Source organism: Daktulosphaira vitifoliae, unplaced genomic scaffold (genome assembly GCF_025091365.1).
Source record: "Daktulosphaira vitifoliae isolate Bord-2020 unplaced genomic scaffold, ASM2509136v1 Scaffold_1, whole genome shotgun sequence".
In the NCBI taxonomy this organism is placed as follows: domain Eukaryota; kingdom Metazoa; phylum Arthropoda; class Insecta; order Hemiptera; family Phylloxeridae; genus Daktulosphaira; species Daktulosphaira vitifoliae.
The window spans coordinates 42,659,671-42,680,292 of NW_026099572.1; the positions used below are offsets into that span (position 1 = coordinate 42,659,671).

At 26.2% G+C, this 20,622-nt stretch overlaps 1 protein-coding gene across 2 annotated transcripts; it reads left to right on the forward strand.

The window, feature by feature from the left end:
* Positions 1–3,099: 3,099 nt before the first annotated feature.
* LOC126895097 (low-density lipoprotein receptor-related protein 1B) lies at positions 3,100–18,341 on the forward strand. Of its 2 annotated transcripts, none has more exons than XM_050666589.1 (8): positions 3,100–3,331; positions 10,755–10,905; positions 12,350–12,481; positions 16,172–16,657; positions 16,714–16,907; positions 17,020–17,266; positions 17,637–17,927; positions 18,151–18,341. In XM_050666589.1, exons 1-8 carry the CDS (start codon positions 3,284–3,286, stop codon positions 18,171–18,173), a joined length of 1,572 nt encoding a protein of 523 aa, XP_050522546.1. In that variant the 5' UTR covers positions 3,100–3,283; the 3' UTR covers positions 18,174–18,341. The 2 variants fall into 2 exon arrangements, with proteins under 2 accessions (XP_050522546.1, XP_050522547.1); XM_050666590.1 differs by lacking the exon at positions 3,100–3,331 and adding an exon at positions 10,538–10,659.
* The last annotated feature ends 2,281 nt before the right edge of the window (positions 18,342–20,622 follow it).

Sequence of the window (20,622 nt, forward strand, 5' to 3'; positions counted from 1 at the left end):
TTGTATCTGTCATTCATTTTTTTAACTCTCACCAATTGTAAAGACCAATACGTCAACAGAACACGATTTTTATCATGTGGAACTTAGAATCACCATATATTGGAAAAATACCCTTTAATTTTAGAAATTCAGACAAATATTTCAAAATTACGCTACTCTAAAAAATGGCTACTTCAAAAAAACTTTTTTAAATTAAATATCTCCAAATTAATAGGAGTATAAAATTCGTTTTTATACTAAATTACACAGTAAATATTATAAGGTATTTAAACATAAATGTTGTCATTTAAAAAATAAAGTTGATATCTTTATAAAGTATTAGGTATGAATTAAAAAAGATATTAATAACTGGTAATTCAAGAAATATATGACAATAAAAAATACCAAAAATAATTTATATATTATATATATATTTATTAATTTATATATTACACTTATAAATCATAAAACTTGTAATCAGGATATAAATAAGGAATTAGGAAATCATATTGCTCTTGGAATAATCCACCAATTTTAAAACTGTTTACAGATCTGCATCGATGCGTTTTTTATGATAGTGATTTTGATCACTGTCAGATATCATTATACTTGATCCAACTATGCCACGTTACCACTGTGCCGCAATCCCCCTGTGCTGGATTTTTTTATTGCATAATTGTTTAAGACTCTAATAAACCTATTTAAGTTATTTTGCAGAAATGTTTGATTATAAATTAATAAATTGAGAGAAATGAATTCTTTTATATATTTTATAATTGTGTAACTCATGTTAATTAATCCTCGTTTTAACGAAGATGTCACACTATCTGAAATTTCTGAAGATGCAACTTGAATATAGATTAAAAAGTTGCGAATATACCTATTGGTAATTTGATATCTTCGACTAGGTACGATTTGTGATCTTTTGACGTATCGTTGAAAGAAATCGGTTCGGTGAGAGATGAGAAAAAGTGGTAACAGACACAAAAAAAAAAAAATAAGAAACTAAAAATTATAAATAATAATGATGCTAATCACTGTCCAATATCATATATAATTATCAAAATTTTACTGCGATCCCACTTTGCTGTTTTATTTCATGATTGCGCTTTTGTCAGTTTTTTTCTTGTATAAAAAAAAAATTACATTTTTTATTTTTTTATAAAATTATCTATTTATTGGTAGTAACTTCATATTTATGAGTTTAACCGATAAATAGTTATCGTCAAAAGTTCAGATTTTTCTTTTCTTATAAATGTACTACAAACTCAAATTTAATGATCTTTAAAAACGATTAAACTTGATTAATAAGTCCCAAATTAACAAAAGACTTTCTAATCAAACTACATTAGGAGAGTTAAAAAAAATTTTTTTTTGGTTTTCATAATGTTTTAAATGTTTAATTAATGCATAACTATTAATTAGTCATTTTCTCAAATTTTAGATTTAATGAAAATATTTGAAGTCAGATTTAAAATCAGCGTTGAAATTCCTTCTAGAATTCATCTAAATATTGTAGACAACAAAAAATGTTCATTATTTGTTGTCTTGTGTAATAAACGGATTGTATTTTCATATGTTATTTTTTTCATTTTTTCTGAATGTAGATTCGCTTATTTTTTATTCGAAAATGATAGAATTGTATTTGAGAATTGACACACATTTACGTTAATTTGCAGACCGTACAATACAATTCACTTATACATATTAACTTATAAATGTACATTGTTTCGAATTTGCAGAGCATTAAACAATAGGATTTAAATGTATCGTGACTATAATTTTAAGTAGTCATTTTATAAAAGTGGGCCAGTTATCACTGGAGAAAATATCAATAATAAATAATTTATTTACATTGAAATTATTTTTAATAAGTATTATACTATTATTAATCACATTTTAACAGGGTTGAATATAATTTTTTATTTACCTTCCTTTATCTTTTAAAAATATTTTAATGTATCATTTTTGTTTAATATTTTATTTAAAAATATATCGTTTTGGTATACATAATAAATATTCTATAAATTAATGAATTTTTTTAATAAAAGTGACTTAATAATAATATTATTAATAAATATTATTTTAATGTTAAAATTATTAATATATAATAATTAGTATATAATAATTAATATATAATAAAATATATAATTTATAATAAAATTATAAATATATAAAAGGTTTAGTACAACAAAAATGTTGATTTTTTCAGGAAATATGTTTTTTTGTAAATTTTTAGTAAATATGATTTTTGTGCATACTCTGGTGTAAAGCAAGTTTTATATTCATATTATTTACGGAGATATCAAATCTATAAAAACTTTTTATTATTGCTATAAATTAAATTTTTTTAGTAAATTGCTTTTCTTGAAAAATAACTTAGAATTAACTTATCAGGTTGCACTACGATATTCATATGCAAGTGTTAATTTTATCCAGAGTATATTTTTTAGTATTAAATTATATGGAAAATATGATATTACATAAGTAATTTTCAGTAATTTATGCAGTTTTATTCAGTTTTTTGTTATCAGTACAAGTAAAGATATCCACAAAAATGTTTTTTAAATATACTAGAACTTCACGAATTTAATACTTATTAATATGGGTCAGTATATAGTTACTTAAATATAGGACAAGGTCGAATTTGAGAAAGTGCATTTGTTCTTTTCCGAACCTACCTCATTCTAGACATTATAATGACAATTTCTTAATTTTTTAGCATTTATTTTCGTTCATTGAAAGCAAAAAAATATTTTGTCATCTCAATTGCCAAAAGGAATAGTAATAATTTGATAAACTAACTATCTACGTAATTTAATTAACACTTACTCCAATTATTTGTTTTAGTCTTGGTAGGACTTTAATAAAAAATTCAAGTGTCCTGTATAATTAATAATAAGTACAAGCTATGTTTGTAATATACAACTATTTCTATTTTTAATATTATAATATTAGTACAATTATATACACAGTTAATTTAGCATTAAATATGTTCTGGTTATTGGTGGAAGTCATGGCGGTCTATAAATGATTGACTTCGTAGGCTCAATACTAACTATTAGATGGAAACTCAGTGGGGATAGTGTGTCCTGCGATTTACTCCAGATGAGATTATAGTTTTCCGGTACAGTAGTGCGCCAGGAGACCGATTGGGTTGTGGTACTGTGACTATGTCTCTCACTTCTTCAAACGTAAAATTCAATACGATATCGTGCATGGAAAATAGTATAAGTAAATAATTACAAAACATTGCAAAAAAATCAAGTTATATTGTTTTATTTCTATCAATTGAGTCTAAGTTATGAAATCCAATATTTTAAAAAGTTTTTTTTTTGTGATGGTGTTAAAGGTAAGTTTGACATAACTTGAACAATAAAATAAGAAAAAACATTGTATAAAATAATAGCTAAGTTTATTTAACTTAAACAGTCCAATTTTGGAATGTACATTTGTATGATAGTAAATATATACTTTTTAGAAAATAAATATCCAGTAATTTTAATTTCTTAATGTTACATGATTTTATATTAATATGATGAGAAGGTAAGTTGAAATTTTTTAAAATTATTTTATGATGGTCTTAAGTTTTACAATAATGGTGAACTAACTATATCTGATGAATATTTTAAATATGAAAATAATTATTAAAATCCATGAATTCATAAACATAAAGTTTTTTTCTGATTAATTAATGGGAAATTAGGCTTTAGATGGTTAAAAGTTTTTTTAGTGTCCAGTCATTTACACAAATATATTATACTATATTTTATATTTAAAACGATACCTAAATATTTTACTAGGTTAATATTATAAAGTAAAGATTGATTGCCAGTAGAATAGGTAAACTGTAAAATACACACGAACTTAAAAGTTTATTGAAATATGACACAAAAGGTGCATTCATTGAGCACGACTGCATTCATTGAAAACATAATAAATAATGTACTTCTTTACATCATTGTGGTATTAATTCAATTCAGTTTAAGTATGTATTCCATCTCTAAGTTCATAATATGAAATGATTTATATATAATGATCATCAGTACTTAACTATACGTATTTTTCAAACTTGTTCTAACCAATTTATTTATCTACTATCATTTCAATGTATATCAATTATTGAATTAGTGTTACGCTCGACAGTTTAAGATAATTTTCATAACAAATAAAAATCATAAAATTTTAACAATAAATATCGAAATGCATGTATATTGCGCACATCGGAAAATATTTTGATCTAGTTTCTGAGGTCATGATTTTATCTATCCAAAATAACGCCAGTAATTTTTTTGTCTAGAGGGTTGTTTTTTCGTTTAAAATCGTACAATCTGTAATAAATTTACAAATTACAATATTGTTCTATATTATTCTATATTATTATTAGTAATGATTTACTAATTACAATAAGCATATGTGATGTTCATTTTAAGCAAATATAAAAAAATAATATATAGAGGCAGTAGGCTTGATAGAAGAGGCCAACCAGTGCTGGTACTTCTTGACGTGTGAAATTGTGGATTAATCAATCAATAGGTCGTGGCACCACGTTCGGTTTAAGCGCCTTCTGGAGTCACCAGAGATAGAGTGGACGGATAGATCAGAGATCAGAGGGTTTTGACGGTTTAAAGTTTTAGAGTGTAACGCTTATAGAATGTTTTGGCAATTTTTTGGGCTGTTGGGATGGAGAGATTATTATGAGGAGTATCATTGGAGACGTAAATTGGAGCTTTTGTTATTTGGCGGAGGCATTTGTTTTGGAAGGTTTGTATTTTATTAATGTTGGATGATTTAGTGGATCTCCAAAGCTGTATGCCATATGTCTAAATTGGTTTAAAAAGTAGTTTTTATAGAAAAATTATATTTTTGAGATTGAGGTGTGATGTGAGAAGGAAACGCAATTGAAAAGCGTTTTTTTAAGATGAGACGTTTGGAGTGGGGATATGAGTAGCCTTTTCTAATATTTGGCGAGGATATTTTTTTAATGTATATATTTCTTAATTCTAGTTCAAGTATATAATATTATACTATATAAATATACTTTTTAATCCCAAAGCTTATAATAATATGTCGAAAAATGAAAATTACAGTTACTCATAAAAAAAGTGGAAAATTAACTTGACTATCTTTTTCCAGATCAAAAACATGTAAAATTATATTTAGTAAAATGTATTAATTATAGAACTACACAAAAATTAATGTCGTATAAATTTTATTGTAACTAATAGCATAGTAGCCGATATTAATTAGATCAAAAAAAAGAAAAGGAATATATTTAACAAACAAATTATACAAATGATAGTTAATAAATAATATAAAAATAAAATACCTCTGATATTTTGTTAAGCGTTATACATGTATTTTTATGTTATATACATTTTAATTGAATTAGTTTATAAAATTGAATTTAATTTAAGCAAGTTTTTCTTCTTATCTAAACATCAAAAATAGAGCAATATGATTTTCTCTTTTGTTCTTTTTATTGAGTGTATTAGTTCGGAATAAAAATCTTACAATGAAGTCAATTACTATGATGGTAGATGAAAATCAATAATACTCGACATGCTTTCAAGTAGTACAATTCCATGTCTTAGATAAGATCGACTGGGGATTCAAATGTACAAGTGATAGATATATCGTATTGACAACACATCATTTTTATTGTTAGCATAAACGTTATAGTCAATTGATTCTAACATCTGTCTAGACTTATTGTAAAAAACTTAACGTGATATTGACGAGTCAATAAACGTTAGAATTTTACAGTTATTAATATTAGAGTAACATGTTTGATATTTTAAAAATTTAAATACTATTAGACCTCTATTTGAAAGAATGATAGTAGTGAAGATTTCTTATTCATTGTTTATTTATTCATTTATTTATTGAAAATAACAAATTTTGAGGGTAATTTTAGGGACAAACGTTTTTACTTCAAATTTCTTTCAGATAAATGCGATTTCTTATAAGTAAGTTTTAGAATTTTTAAAATTGAAAACTAATCATTAATATACTATGCCAGAATATCAAAAAAAAAATAGTGTTATATGGTACATTGTTGTATGTAAAGCTGTATTGTATATTACTTTGTACAATATATAACACAAATTTTATTATAATACATTAAACCCAATATTTTATCATAGATCAATAGAATTCATACGTTCATATCAATTGTAATTGTATTGTTACACCGATTATGGCAAAAAAAACGTATGAATATTTCGTTTTATATTTCATGAGTGTAACGGAATAAGAAGTTAAGTATTCGTGAGTAAGACTTTTTGACAAAAAAAATGACTTCGTATGAGAATGGTATATAGCACAAATATTGTTACTATATTATTAGGTATATAGTTGGGAGTGACGGTGCACTCATTGAAAACTACAAAGATTGAAGAGAATGCATGTGTGGTATTTATGTACCAAATTTTAAACATCTCAGCTGTTAAAGGTTTGAACAGATAAAAATAATCAATGGTGATTAATAGCTAAGTACACAAAAAAATATAGTCCTAAATCGTTTCGTGGTAATAAGTTAGTTTACAAAGAAGTACAGAACATGCATACGTATATCAAGGAAAGGGGCTATAATTACTTACCCAATTGGTTTATGCTCTGAACATTTGCTGCATTTTTATTTACATCTTGAAATAACCAAAGATGTATACTTTTGTTACTTTATTACTAAAATTGATCATCATTATTATTTAATGTCGTTCCTTTATATGCATTATCATAAAATATATTTATACCCTTTCAAAATAAAATCCTCAATTTGCACCTATGGTTATCTAATATATGTAATTATTTAATTATTATCTATTTACTTATGAACTTAAAATGTTACTAGTGATTATTTCTTTTCATGCAGTTAATACATGTTAATCTTCATTTCCCCTGATTCAGTATAGTACTTTTTATTTTGAGTAATTCATATATAAAATTGGTAACCAAACGAGATGAATTATCTTGTGTAAAAATAATGGTTATTATAAATTTGATATAAATATTTTAAACTAAGTATAATATAATAAAATGTAATTAAGTATAAATAATAAATTTTTCTAAAACTATTTCAATTCTCAATTAATAATTGAACTGTATTTTATAATATAGCAAAATTAATGAACCAATATAATCGTTCACAGAATAAAAATACTGAACAATTTTCTGTTGTTCTTCAATATTTAGGAGAGTTATTAATGGAATTCTAACGCCGATTCTTAAGCGACTTCAAATTTTTTCTATTTCTCGAATAAAACTTGATTACTCAATTGTACAACTAATTGTAAAAAAAAATGTACATACATTTTAAAAATTTCGATTGGTACTCAATTTAGAAATAAATAAAACCAACTAAATAATGAAATATTTGTCTTACGTCCAATATAATTACTTTATAGTCTTAAGTGTCAAACAATACGTAAGGCTGTTAATTTTTTTTTCAAACACGAAAAAATGGCTAAAAAAGGTAAAAAAAAAAACAAAAACTAGATCTGATGGAAAAAATTTGCAGCCACATTGATTATCGGCGTTAAAATTTCATATAGAATTTACATCAATGTTGTAGACAGAAATATGGTTGTAGTCCTGCTTTTTAGCTTCGATGCGAAGCTGAGAAGGTATTAATTTTACCATGATGTGTTTATTTTTTTTTTTATTTTTTTTTTTTTTGTGTCTGTCAAAAGATACGTCAAAAGATCACAAATTGTATCTAGTTGAAGACATTACCCTTAAAAATTTAAAAATTTTCCCTCGTTCCCCGCAAATGGGGGAAATATTCAAAAATATTACAAATTTAAAAATCGACAAATTTTGTCATTTTTATCACTTTTTTTTCTTAAAACTTCCATAACTTTTTCAAAAATCAACAAATCAACATAATTTTTTTTTAAACTAAAACCTTAGATATTTTCCTTTCATTTGATATAATTTTTTTGAAAATTTAACATTTAACCTGCTCATGGGGGGGGAATTAAAATTGCAACTTTTTTACAAAAACTTAATTTTTGAAAATGTTCCGGAAATACTGCGTCCTTTAAACATATATCAAATTAAAGCTTATTTTATGTACTATAAAATGAAAAAAAAAATTTGTCCCGACACTTTATCTTCTGCATGTAAACGGCTGCCGTAGTTAAAAAAACCACATTTTTGTGTTAAAATTTTCGATTTTCGATTTTTAATTTTGAAATTTTTTCAATTTTTTTTACTAAAAACTACCGTAACTTTTTCAAAAATGAACATATCAATATAATTTTTTTTTTATAGATGCTTAATGTCTTTACCTATCATTTGGTATATTTTTTTCNAATAATTACTAATCTGGATATAATTAAGGAAATAGGAGTTGATGTTGGGTTGGGTTGGTTACATTTTTAACTTTATAATGCTTTAACTTACTGAAAAGTGTATGGATCAACACAATTTTTTTATGAGAAATAATATTTTTTAATAATCCCTTTTTCATTCGACATACTTTATCTTAATCAGGGTATTAATAAGAAACTAGCAGATAATGTAGCTTTTGTAATTATCCACCAATTTCTTAGAATTAAACACTATCTACTGATTTGCATCGAAGCGTTTCTTATGATAGTGATTTTAATCACTGTCAGATTAAATCTATACTGGACCCAACTATGCAACATCCCCACTATGCCGCGACCCCACTGTGCTGGTTTTTTATTTTAGATTTTGTGTTTATTATAGAAGAATCTTTTCTTTATTTTTATAAAAAACAAAATATATATGGAAGATAATGTAATTTAGTGGAATGAAGAATTGACGGACTAGGGGGTATTTGTCTCACTGTGCTAGAAAATTTGTCTATGTTTATCGGACCAGGAAATGATATTTTATTATAAGATTAATTCAATTTCTTAAGAAAAATTTAAACATTTAAGTGAAAAATTGGAAATTCAAAAGTAATAAACCTACTAAATTCTTTTTATTTATTAAATTTAAGTCACTCCGGCCAAATAACTTAAATTTATCTAACGCCCAAAAAACTTTATTATAGATCTGTCAATGGATGCATTATAAATATATTTACATGGACCTTTATATAAAAATATATTTTTATTTTATATTTCTAACAAATTATATTAATAATGAAAGGTACAAACAAATAAGTTATTATATAGGTGCTGCAGCATTTTAATAATTTGCCTGGCTGCTTTTCGATTGTTAACCTAATCCCTTGCCTGCTAATTATAGCAGCCCAGCGGGCACAGTTGGTTCCTAAACTTAATCAATCAGCTTATAATCGATTTAGCTTTTGAAAGTTTATGTTTAAATACAAATTGCATAATATTAAATAATAACTATTTTATTTTAAAAATGTTAATGTAAATTTATAGCTTTATACAGAATAACTCACGCAATATTTGTATAAGTATAATATTTAATATAATTTTTTCGATTGAAAGTTCATAGTATCCTGCGTTCTATAATTTTCAAAAAAAAAATTTGTTTCTATCCCCCTTTAATCCCCTTAAAGTGTTATTAACTTAAGTGTTTTAAATGTCTATATTTTAAACATCTAAGGAAATGGCTGGTCGATAAAAACTTTTCGAGTGAAAGAGGGGGAAAGGAACAAATTATTTTCTTGAATTGATATAATGTCAGATACTATTAATTTCTGAAATGAAAAAATTATATTAAATTTTATATTTTTATAGATATTGCATGAGTTATAGTTAAACAATCACTTTGTATAAAATGTGTTAACTAATTACATGACTTCACTACTTGATAAGATTTTTTTAAATTAATTTTTATTTTAGTTGTATTTATGTACAAAATTGTAGTGTAGCTTTTTTATATTACAATAAAAATTATTAAATTAAGATAGCTATAAACAGTCATATTTATAAACTGTTATCTTACATTTCTATGTATAAGTGTTCATTTATAGACCTACATTTCCGCCCACACTTTCAATTTAAGTCTTAATAACTCCCCTTTGTGTTTTAAACTAAATCATGTTACGGTTTGCGACACATCTCACATCCTTTTTAACTGTTTAGCCTTATTATCATTGTGAGCAATCCATTTATTGATGTTCATTGACCATATCACGTTGTTGTTCAAAACATAAAAAATATTACTAGCACTTGTTATTCGATTTTAATATCGATAAATATTTTTAATTATTAAAATAAAACATTTTTTAACTAAGTTTGATTGGATTTATATGTAATGTAAAAGTTAAATATATGTATTGTTATATTTGTGCTTTGAAAAAAATATTTCAGATTAATAATGCTTATTTAAAAAATTATAACTAGTATAATGAAAAAAAAACCTATTAACTTGGTTAATTGTCCACGCTAATACAAGCGTAAAACTAAAATTAAATGTATCATATGACTTATGTGTCACACTCTATTTTCATAATTATATTATTTATGTTGTGGTGATGTATTAGTAATACATTACATTAGCTGTTGAATGAAAAAGTAATACCATCTTTTAACAATGTTATTATTGAAAAAAAGGTATTCTTATTCTTGCAGCTTCATTAATTTTTGTATACATTTATTTGATTACAACACATTAATTTATGTGCGACTATTTGTTTATCTTTTAAAAAGTTAAATTATTATCAAATCGAAGATCAAGCATTTTTAAAAATGAAAAAATAATTCATAATTAAAAAAAACATAATTAAATGTATTGTATAAATAATAAAAATAAATAATAATCAATACACTTATTTAGTAAAAGATCCTTAAAATATTATTTTTGATTTTAATAATTTTTTTTAGCTTTTCCCTAAGCAAGTTAAAGGAGGCGAATTGGGAGATAGTTGTACTTCAAATGAAGATTGTAGAACAGAATTTAGCATATGTAATCGAGAATCAAAAACTTGCACGTGCTTACCATACTATGCGAGATTTAATGAAATGTGTTTACAATGTAAATATAAATGTTCTTAATTTGACTTAAGTTATGCAAATAAAATAAAAAAATTAGTTGATATATGTATTACGATGAATATGTATAATTGAAATGTATGATGGATATATCTAAAATTAAAATTAGATAAGATTAGATTTAGTGCAATAATGTTATTTTTAGGATGACTTAGAAAAGATATATAAAGTAAACTCCCAAAAAATAATATGTTCTTAAAAATTACTAAATGCTTATAAAACTTACAGATAATGTTAGATTCTTTATAAATATTAACGTTATCTGGAGGGTATTTTAGCGTTCTTAAACATCCAAATTCTGCCATAGCAATCAAAAAATTCTAAAAGCTCATTATAAAGTTAACATATTTATCAAAGAGGGAAAAAATCAATTTAGACTTTCCAAAATATTGTTGCGCTTACGATTACAAAGTAACACACACTTATAAATTATTATTAATTTAATAATAATTATTAACAACAATGTTAATAACTTACAACTTGTCATTCCACATGAAACGTTACGAAAAGAAAATTAGCTCACATCCAAACAACCAATTGAAACTAGTACATCGATATTGTTCAAAAATAATAATGAATTATTAACTATCAATTGGCATCTTCCTTAAGTATTTCTTTCGACTCTTAGTGTCTATTGGAAAGTGTAATTATCATTGTCTATAATTTGATTACTCTTTGATGCAGTGACATATTTTGGGAGGGGGAGAATTCCAAAGTCAAGACCCATCTCGATATCAATAGCTGGACTAAAAAAATGTACCAATTACCATTCCAGTAACGCAACTAGAATTTTTTTTTTGGAAGTATATATATATACTCCCAATAAATATTATATAATATAATTACAAAGCTTTTAAAACCCCTTCCAACATTTGTTTGAAAATACGTTACTGCTTTAATGAGAACATTTTTTATATTAAATTAGTGCGTATTGAAAAATTTTTTGAGAATAATTGTTAAATAAAAGTAAGTTTTACAACAATTATCATTTTGTATTTTGCTTTATATAATTTTCGTCAACCCACAATGGTCTAGAAAAGACATTTAGCATGAAATCATTTTTAAATACAATTTTCAAAGTGTCATAAAATAATATAAAAATAGCTTATTTGTATAATATACCTCTTATATAGTGATAAGTTAATTGATTTGATAGGATAAATGTTATATTTTTTACTTATGTCTTAAAATAGAAAAAATTGTGTTTTTGAGAGCTGGTTTATTTTATCAAATATGTCTCGAAACTTTAATTTCAGCTTATTTCCATTATCGTTGGCGCAACTTCAAAAATTCTTCTGTGAGCGCCATAGTCCCACATTCCATTTCCAACCCCACTCCCACTAAGAAAGAAATTCAACTAATTTGAGGGGGTTACGAATATTTGAATATATTATAAAAATGTAGAAATATCTGATAAATTTTTATAGCTACTCTTTTGGGATTTGAATGTATGATTGATGAACAATGTTCAATGAAGGTTGCTAACAGTAAATGTTTAAATAATGTTTGCCAATGTGATGAAAAATTTTGGCAATATCGCAGACACACGTGTTTAAGTCGTGAGTATAAAAATTAAATTTTTATAAATTTTCTAAATAACTAAATAAAGTATTGTCTAATTATTTATTTAGACGATATTTAAGAATAAATTAGACATTTTATTGGTTTTACATTAAAAATTAGTTTTTGAAACATCAGTATATTGTAAATAGGATAAAACTTTAGCCAACCACAGCCACAAGTTGTTAAAATATTTAAATAAATGATTTTTTTAACAATTTTAACAGTAAGTTTGATTATCCTTAACATGTTTGAATAATTTATAGAATATTCAGTGTATTTTTGGATATTCTTATTATATGTCCGTGCTGTAAAAAATCAATATGTAATACATAGTACGTTTATAGGTTCTTGATTACGTAGTTTATTATGAAGGTGAGCCGTGTAGAATGTTTATGAACTATAAATTATAAATCAAAAATGGATTTGTAAAGCTAGTTATTGAAACTAACTTTATTTTACACATACGATGAATACATTATAAGATTGAATTATTATTCTATATTGCATTTTATATATTTTGTACGTATTTGTAATTATTCTATTATTATAATACATAAAATAGTGTGAAAAATATGCTATCAGACTGGTATTTGTTTCAACGACAGCGACAATTAATATTAGAATATGCGTTGTTTACGGAAATTTATTCAAAAAACATAAATTTTATGTTTTAATAGCTCATAATTAATAAAATTATTTATTACGGCTCATTGATTTGTTACCGTTAGGTAATAAGTTTCAAATGTGTTACGAGTATTATGATGGGTACCTATTGTTTAACTGTTAAAAATAACTATTTGAATAAACATTAATTTTTGTGAAATTAATGTAACAGTTTTTCATCTGGTTGGGAATTGTTATAAATTAATTTTTGCCAATAATTGAAATAAGATACATTGTACTAACAACTGTATTATCTAGTAAAAGTGTAATCCATCGTGTGTCACATTGAAAATATATATTAAATATTTTACTGGATAAGTCACAAAAAAGAATAATCGAAGTTAAACGGGATTATCACTGCAAATTTTTAAATAGAAAGTGCAATAAACTCTTAAACACTATCAAATCTCCTGCTATGATTATCTTGGCACAATATCATGTAATACAATTTGGTTCGGATCTATTATACTTATATAGAATTTAAAAAATCAGCCCGTAGCTGATTTGGCCTGAATATAAAGGAATGTTATTATAAATATCCCGTTTGACTTTATCATATTTATATGTTCTTAGTAGTAAGTAGTTAATTAATAAAGTAGTTTTAAATTGTAGATAGCACAATTTAATGAAAAATGTTAAGTATTTTGTGCCATTATTTTTCTGAAAGAGTAATTTTAAAAGTTAATACTAAAAATTAATATCCTCGAAATTGGTCACTTAATTGTAAAACGAATTACTAAGAAAATGTTATAACAATTTTTTTTTCTTATCGTTTTTATAGTTCTATTCTAAATTTATTATTATTTTTTTTTTGTTAATACTTCAAAAAATTATTTCTTTAAGATTAAAGCTAAAAAAGCTTAATTTTTATTTTTAATAAAAGAATAATCATCGTAAATTAATTTTTAAGTACAAAAAATAGAATTTTGGTATAAACTTATTCCTACATTGAACATATATAAATTGTAAAGTTTACAGTCATGTAAAAAATTATAAATATATTTCTTGAAATATGCGTCAAAATATTTCAAAGAATGCAGTCAATCTTTTTTTTCATATATGTGGAGTTACGTTGGTAAAATAAAAAAATTTAGATTTTATTGTGTTATATGTTTTTTTAGGCTTGTTACTAAAAAAGTAGGTAGATTTTATCATTTATGATGTTTATATTAGCACGTTTTTATTGTTCCACCGTTTTAAAAGAACACGTGTTACAGTTTTAAATATTTTTATTGTGCATTCGTATTGGTGTATGTATAACAAAGAAATTGTATGACTAGCCTATACGCAATATAGCGGTTTCACGATTGTCATTGCAAGTAATGTCTAGGGCGTGAAAATTTTCGTTTATACAAATGTTAAAAAATTGTACTCGGAAAATGATTTTATCATAAATATTCTTAAACTAATTAGTATACAAAACGGTTAATAAAATAAAAATGTAAAGCCCTATTACGTTTTAGTTATTGGTTTATAGCTTTAATCATCCTCGACGGCTCCTTTATATTTACAATATTTTTTTGTAAGATTCTAACAGAAGACCAGCATACATAGGCACTATAGTCAAATGCCTACAGCGACAAATTTTGAGGGGCGCAAATATTAAAGGCCGACAAATTTATAAAAAGCGAGTTATGTTTTTATTGTTGTTATGATGACATATTGACTTCCTAATAATTATCATAATAGTTTTCATTTATTGTGTATTTATTATATGTTTATTGATAGCTACTAGCAAATCCATTTTCATTTTCCCGATAACAATAGTAGAGGTTATTGATAAAAAACAAATTTATTACTTTTATAGTACCTTTTATATCGCTGTCTCTGTAGAGTTTTTTAAACCGAAAAAATTGACTAATGTTATCTTAAAATATATTTTGAAAAACCGATGATGTTCTTGTCATCATTCGACTAGTGTTCGTGTAGCTCATTTATGGTGCGCTATTAATTTACGTTTATTTTTTGTTAAATATTCTTTTTATTTTGTGAATATGAATGTAAATAGAAAAGGTTAAGTGGTCATCAATACAAAAATATTGCCAAATTAAAAAGTAATAGATTATAAAATATTTTAAACCAAACATGGATATAAACTAATTTTTTTGTCAAACCAGTTTCCTCTACTTTCTGTATAAGAATTAGTGACGATAAAACTACAGATTTTATTGTTATTCGTATTCTCAGGTTAGTGACAATAAAATAAAAAATACTTTGCCTATAGAAGTTGAACTTGTTGAATCAGAAGATAGTTGCGGGTCTTCAAAATCAACTAATATGATTTTTAATATGTTAATTTTGGAGGCCGTCCCAGTAAAATGGGTTATTAATGACAATTTTTGCGATTATTTCCCAAAAAACAGTATTTAACAAAAGATAATAAACAGTTTCATTAAATCCAAAATATTTTTCCAAATATTTGCCATACCATTAAGAATTTTCGTACACGTACAAGTGTCCAATTGTATTACAGAGAAAAGGTTTTTTGTCTCAAATGCGTCAAAAACTATCTTAGATCAACTCATACTGATAAAAAGTTAAATAATATCGCATTTCCCAACACAAAAAATTAAATGTTAAACGAACTAAATTGTGAAGATTTAATTGACTCCTTTGCGAAAACTGAATGTCGACATAGTTCAATTTTATAATAACTAATTATGTATTATGTATTACAAATGTGTTATTCTACCATTTATGCGTTATTTTTATTCTTAACCTGCAAAAGGCGAATACAATGGGAAGGACCTCTAAAGCCAATAATTGTAGTTATATTTATTGTTAAACTTATTAAGTAAAAACAATTTTTACAGATTTTTAATTTTATCAAAAAGCAACGAAAAATAATTTAAACAGCAACTGCTAAATAAACTGTTTATTAACTTACACGTCTCAAAAAATTAAAAATACGATAGAATATTTAGTTATTTTTATGATGTATTGATATGTAATTGGCATAAGTAATTTTTCTTTGTTACTCTATTATACACGAGTCATTATATTTGATTGTAACGATTTTTCAGCTGCTAAACTGGGAGACGTATGTTACAGTGATATGCATTGTGAACTTTCGAATAAAAGTAATAAATGCAAATTCACTATACCAGGAGTATTCGGATTTTGCGTGTGTAATTCCCTAATAGACTGCTCAACGGATGTTCAAGAATCTGTTATAGCAAAACCAGTAAATTCTGTTTTAAAATATCCATTTGGAAAACCTGATCTAAAAAAAAAAGTGCCGTACTTCAAACGTACAACAACTTCAACCACTACGAGCTCTACAAGTATTAAACCTCTTTTAATTCGACCTTTCCTTAAAACAAATAAAACAAATGGATTAAAACTATCATTAAATCAACTACTTAGCACTAAAAATCCAATTTTTTCTAATGCATCACTGAATTTGACGTCAATAAAATCTCCTGTAAAAAATAACTTCAAAATAAATATAAAAGACACTCAGGAGATAAATCAAACAGATAGTAAATCTAAGGAGAAGCCAAACACAAGTAAATAATTATGTCCTTTGTAGATCCAACGAATACACAATGATCAATTTTTACAGGTCCGATACTGAGAAAAGGAGATTCGAAAAAGCGGACAAGTCTCGGTTATGAATGTTTCAACGATGCACAATGTATGCAAAACGATGTTAATTCAAGATGCATCCAAGGTATGTGCGATTGCCAACATCGTAATCAAACTAATAATAGTCAATGTTCAGCAAAGAATCGAGGATGTTTACCAAACACTTTTCAGGTAGAAATTGGTTGGTTACTAGATTATACTTAGTACTACTCGTGGTTGTTTTAAGTATGCTCATGGGCATGTTTTCGTTTGATTTTGTTAGAGAATAATAATATTTTTTTAGTGTCGGTCAAGTGGAAAATGCATAAGTTGGTTCTTTGTATGTGATGGACGTAAAGGTGATTGCGGTGAAGACGATATCTCCGACGAAGAATGTTCGGGAATCCAACAATGTCCGAGCACTTCATTCAAGTGTAGGTCCGCAGACGGCTTAAAAAATATTTGTGTATCGAGATCAACACGCTGTGACGGTGTTCGAAATTGTCCTTACGGTGACGACGAAGAAGATTGTAAGATTACTAATAATGAAGGTAGGTATTAAATATTCGAAATAACAAGGAGTTTTTGAAAATAGACTCTCTTTGGAACATAAATTATAATCGATCGACATGACATAAATCTATATAAACATGACCTTTTTAATCTGAAAGTGGAAAAGTTTGAAACTAGTTTTTACAATTAAATACTTTAACATTCCAAGGCATCGGTTTACAAAATTCATTTGTTTTTTAATTTATTTTTTCAAACTTTTCAAATGAATATTTTAGTTTACTCTTACTTACAAATATAAATCGAAATCGCAGTATTTTATTCAAATTTCAGCATAAATTTGGTTATTTTTAAATATTCAGTTGCTCTAATAGATCTATTGGTGATTAATTCAACATGACAATTTTTAAGGGTGTCCACCATATACATTCCAGTGCGATGGCGGAAAGTGTTTGCCTGAATATGAACTATGTAATGCCGTAGTAACATGTGCCGACAAATCAGACGAACGTGAAGATTTGTGTGTCAGTGGTATCTTTGTGAGTATCAACAAAACGGTTTCTTCTATGTCACGGGTTCGTGGTCCACCTGATCAGTGTCCGTTTAGATGTAAGAATGGTAGATGCCGATCAACTGCGGTATTGTGTTCAGGTCGTGACGGATGTGGTGATGGGTCGGATGAATTTGGCTGTTCCGTCTGTAGTAAGCAAATAGTTCAATTAGAATTAAACAACGTAACCAGAATATAAAATGATCAAGTTTCACGGTAGATGTAAAATAATATCAATTTTTTTTCGCTTTAAGGGACTTTTGTGATCCTGAAGGATTTAATTTATAAATTAATTTTGGTTACTATAAAAATTTAAGTAAACATGACACATAGTGCCGTAAACTTATATTATACTATTACTTTATTTTGTTTTAGAATGTCCAGCTGTAACCTCATAGCCCACAGACATTATAAGAACTAAACAGAAACATTATTTATAAATTATTTTTCTTTATAATTATTTTCATTCATTGAGTTGTATGACATGCTTTTTGAACGTGTAATTTTGTATATATATTTATAAAAAAAAACAAATTTTTGCAACTATAATACAAATACTTTGATGATATTTATTGCCGTTTTTTTTATTTACAGTAATGTGGTATTTTAAACCCTTTAACACACAAATTTTTTTTTTTGAAATTGATTTTTTAAACTTTATTAGTAAAGGTCAGTTTAGAAAAATGATTAAAACTTATTTTTTGTCTAAGTATTATAAAAATTAGAAAAATGCAGCCCAACTAATGAATCAAATCTATTTTTGCCTATAGTTTAAAATAATTGATAGTAAAATTCGTAAGTTGTATGCTATCAAATAAATTATTTTTTGTTTCATAATTAAAAAATAAATAATCGTAGTTCAATGTTAGGAAATTCGACTAAATAATAAAATGTTATGCAATTAATTTCAGAATTTTTGAAAGATTTTTATGTGTTCAGGATTGAAGTTATATTATAAAACATAAACCCTTATAAGTTTTATCAAATTTATAACAGTTTAAGTTATAATTTTTTACCTGAGATACATTATAATAATTTAAATCAAGAACAAGATAGTTGCGGGTTAATAAGGTCTACGCTTCTATTACACTCACCTATCTTAGTATTTTGTAACTAAGAGTATATTTTAAATAAGTCTATATAATCGCAAAAAAACCAATATATTATAATTTTTTTGATGAAATCGTATTTATTTTATATAATTTTCATGTTGAAATTTGTGGAAAATAAAGTTTCAATAAATAATTATACTGATTTTCCTAAATTCATTATTGTAATTATAAAATATACATATTTTATGAGTGTTATTTAATATTTATCTACCTATAGTTACTCCTTGCCGTCCGGGGAGGGGGGCCGGATTGGCCACCTCGTCCAGCGGAGGCAAAGTTGCGGAGAGTCTTGAGTCCACTAACCATTTACGGAGTCTGCATTGTAGGCTGTTTACCTATTACAGCAAGAAAGTGGACAACGCGACCTGTCCACGGTTATGACAGGTGACGCCGTAGCCCTTTCCCACCCAGTATAGCAGAAACCATTCCTAGAGTGGGTTCGCAAAGGCCCACCACCAAAACTACTCTTTAGACGTAATTAAGGTGCACGGCTAAACAACACCACGACCCCTAACAGAAACCGTAGCTGGGAACAGAGTGCGACCCTCTGCCCATATTAAGGGTAATGCGCGCACGACGGACCAGCGAATCCCAACGTGTCTTACAAGGGTTGAAACCAAGCCCAACCGAGTCCGACACCAAGGATCTAGCACACTTAACCGACAGCGTGGGCTTCCAAATCCCCCGGTTTACCAGTGATGCGAAAACAGCCTTTGACTGGTCGTGGCTGACGCGAACGTCTCTCTGTTATGCTTTTAGCAGAGAACCCATCCGGGTTCAAAACCGCAGGACTGTTGAAGTATCCAATCTGTTCAACCAGAATTCTGGAATAAGAATATGGGATACAGCTTTAGGAGCAAACTCCAATAGATCGCGAGTTTTACCCGCAAAGTTTCAATAAATGATTATACTGATTTTCATAAATTCATTATTGTAATTATAAAATATACATTTTTTTGAGTGTTATTTAATATTTATCTACATTAAATTAGATTAAAATAGTAGTGTATTTATCTTTAGGTTCCTATGGGCTTAAATATTTTTTCTGTTCTTATTATTAATTGCAAGGAGGGTATTTAAAAGAAAAATTATTATCTTTCTATAAAAAACTGTTGATCCAGTCTACTTAGTTTACATTTAAATATGTCATAGAATTCAAGTTTGTTAATTTCAACATCTAAATTTATGGTAACTTATTTATTCACATTCAAATAAAGCAATATAATTTTATAATATTTAACTGAACTTTTGCTCCAGACCTGGGGCCCTATGAGCCTTACGAGCCAAAGTCGTGTAAGCTTCTTTGAGTCATCTTCATAAGTAGGCCATTGATTAAACTATATATATGCGCAATAATGAAACGATACCCTTGTTAAAAAAATGCGAGTAGATTTAAGAAAAAAAAAAAACTTGTAGAACGGTAAAAAATAAACGGATTGAATTAATTTTTTAAATATCAAAAATTCTTTGGGCGGTTCTGGTGAAAATATCAAACCTTAAGTCGTAAACGTTAGCGTCATCGAGTGTTTTTCTCGATAACGGTCGAAATTTTATAATGTTCGTGCCCGAGTGGTAAAAATTTTCCAACCTTTGTCAATAATTTTCCCGGAGTAAGTAATTGTTCCAAAAATACATTTTTTCTTTGTTCTATTATAAATAAGCTTCTATAAAATAATTATAATATTTTGGCGCGATTTTTCCCAGTATAGCCAACATTCATGTTAGATTGTTTCAT

Excerpts from the sequence above, each read along its gene's own strand:
- LOC126895097 (XM_050666589.1), top strand. The coding sequence starts at position 3,284 with ATGAAATCCAATATTTTAAAAAGTTTTTTTTTTGTGATGGTGTTAAAG. Across the intron at positions 3,332-10,754 it reads TTTTTGTGATGGTGTTAAAG|CTTTTCCCTAAGCAAGTTAA; the intron begins GTAAGTTTGACA and ends AATTTTTTTTAG. Across the intron at positions 16,908-17,019 it reads GTTTACCAAACACTTTTCAG|TGTCGGTCAAGTGGAAAATG; the intron begins GTAGAAATTGGT and ends ATATTTTTTTAG.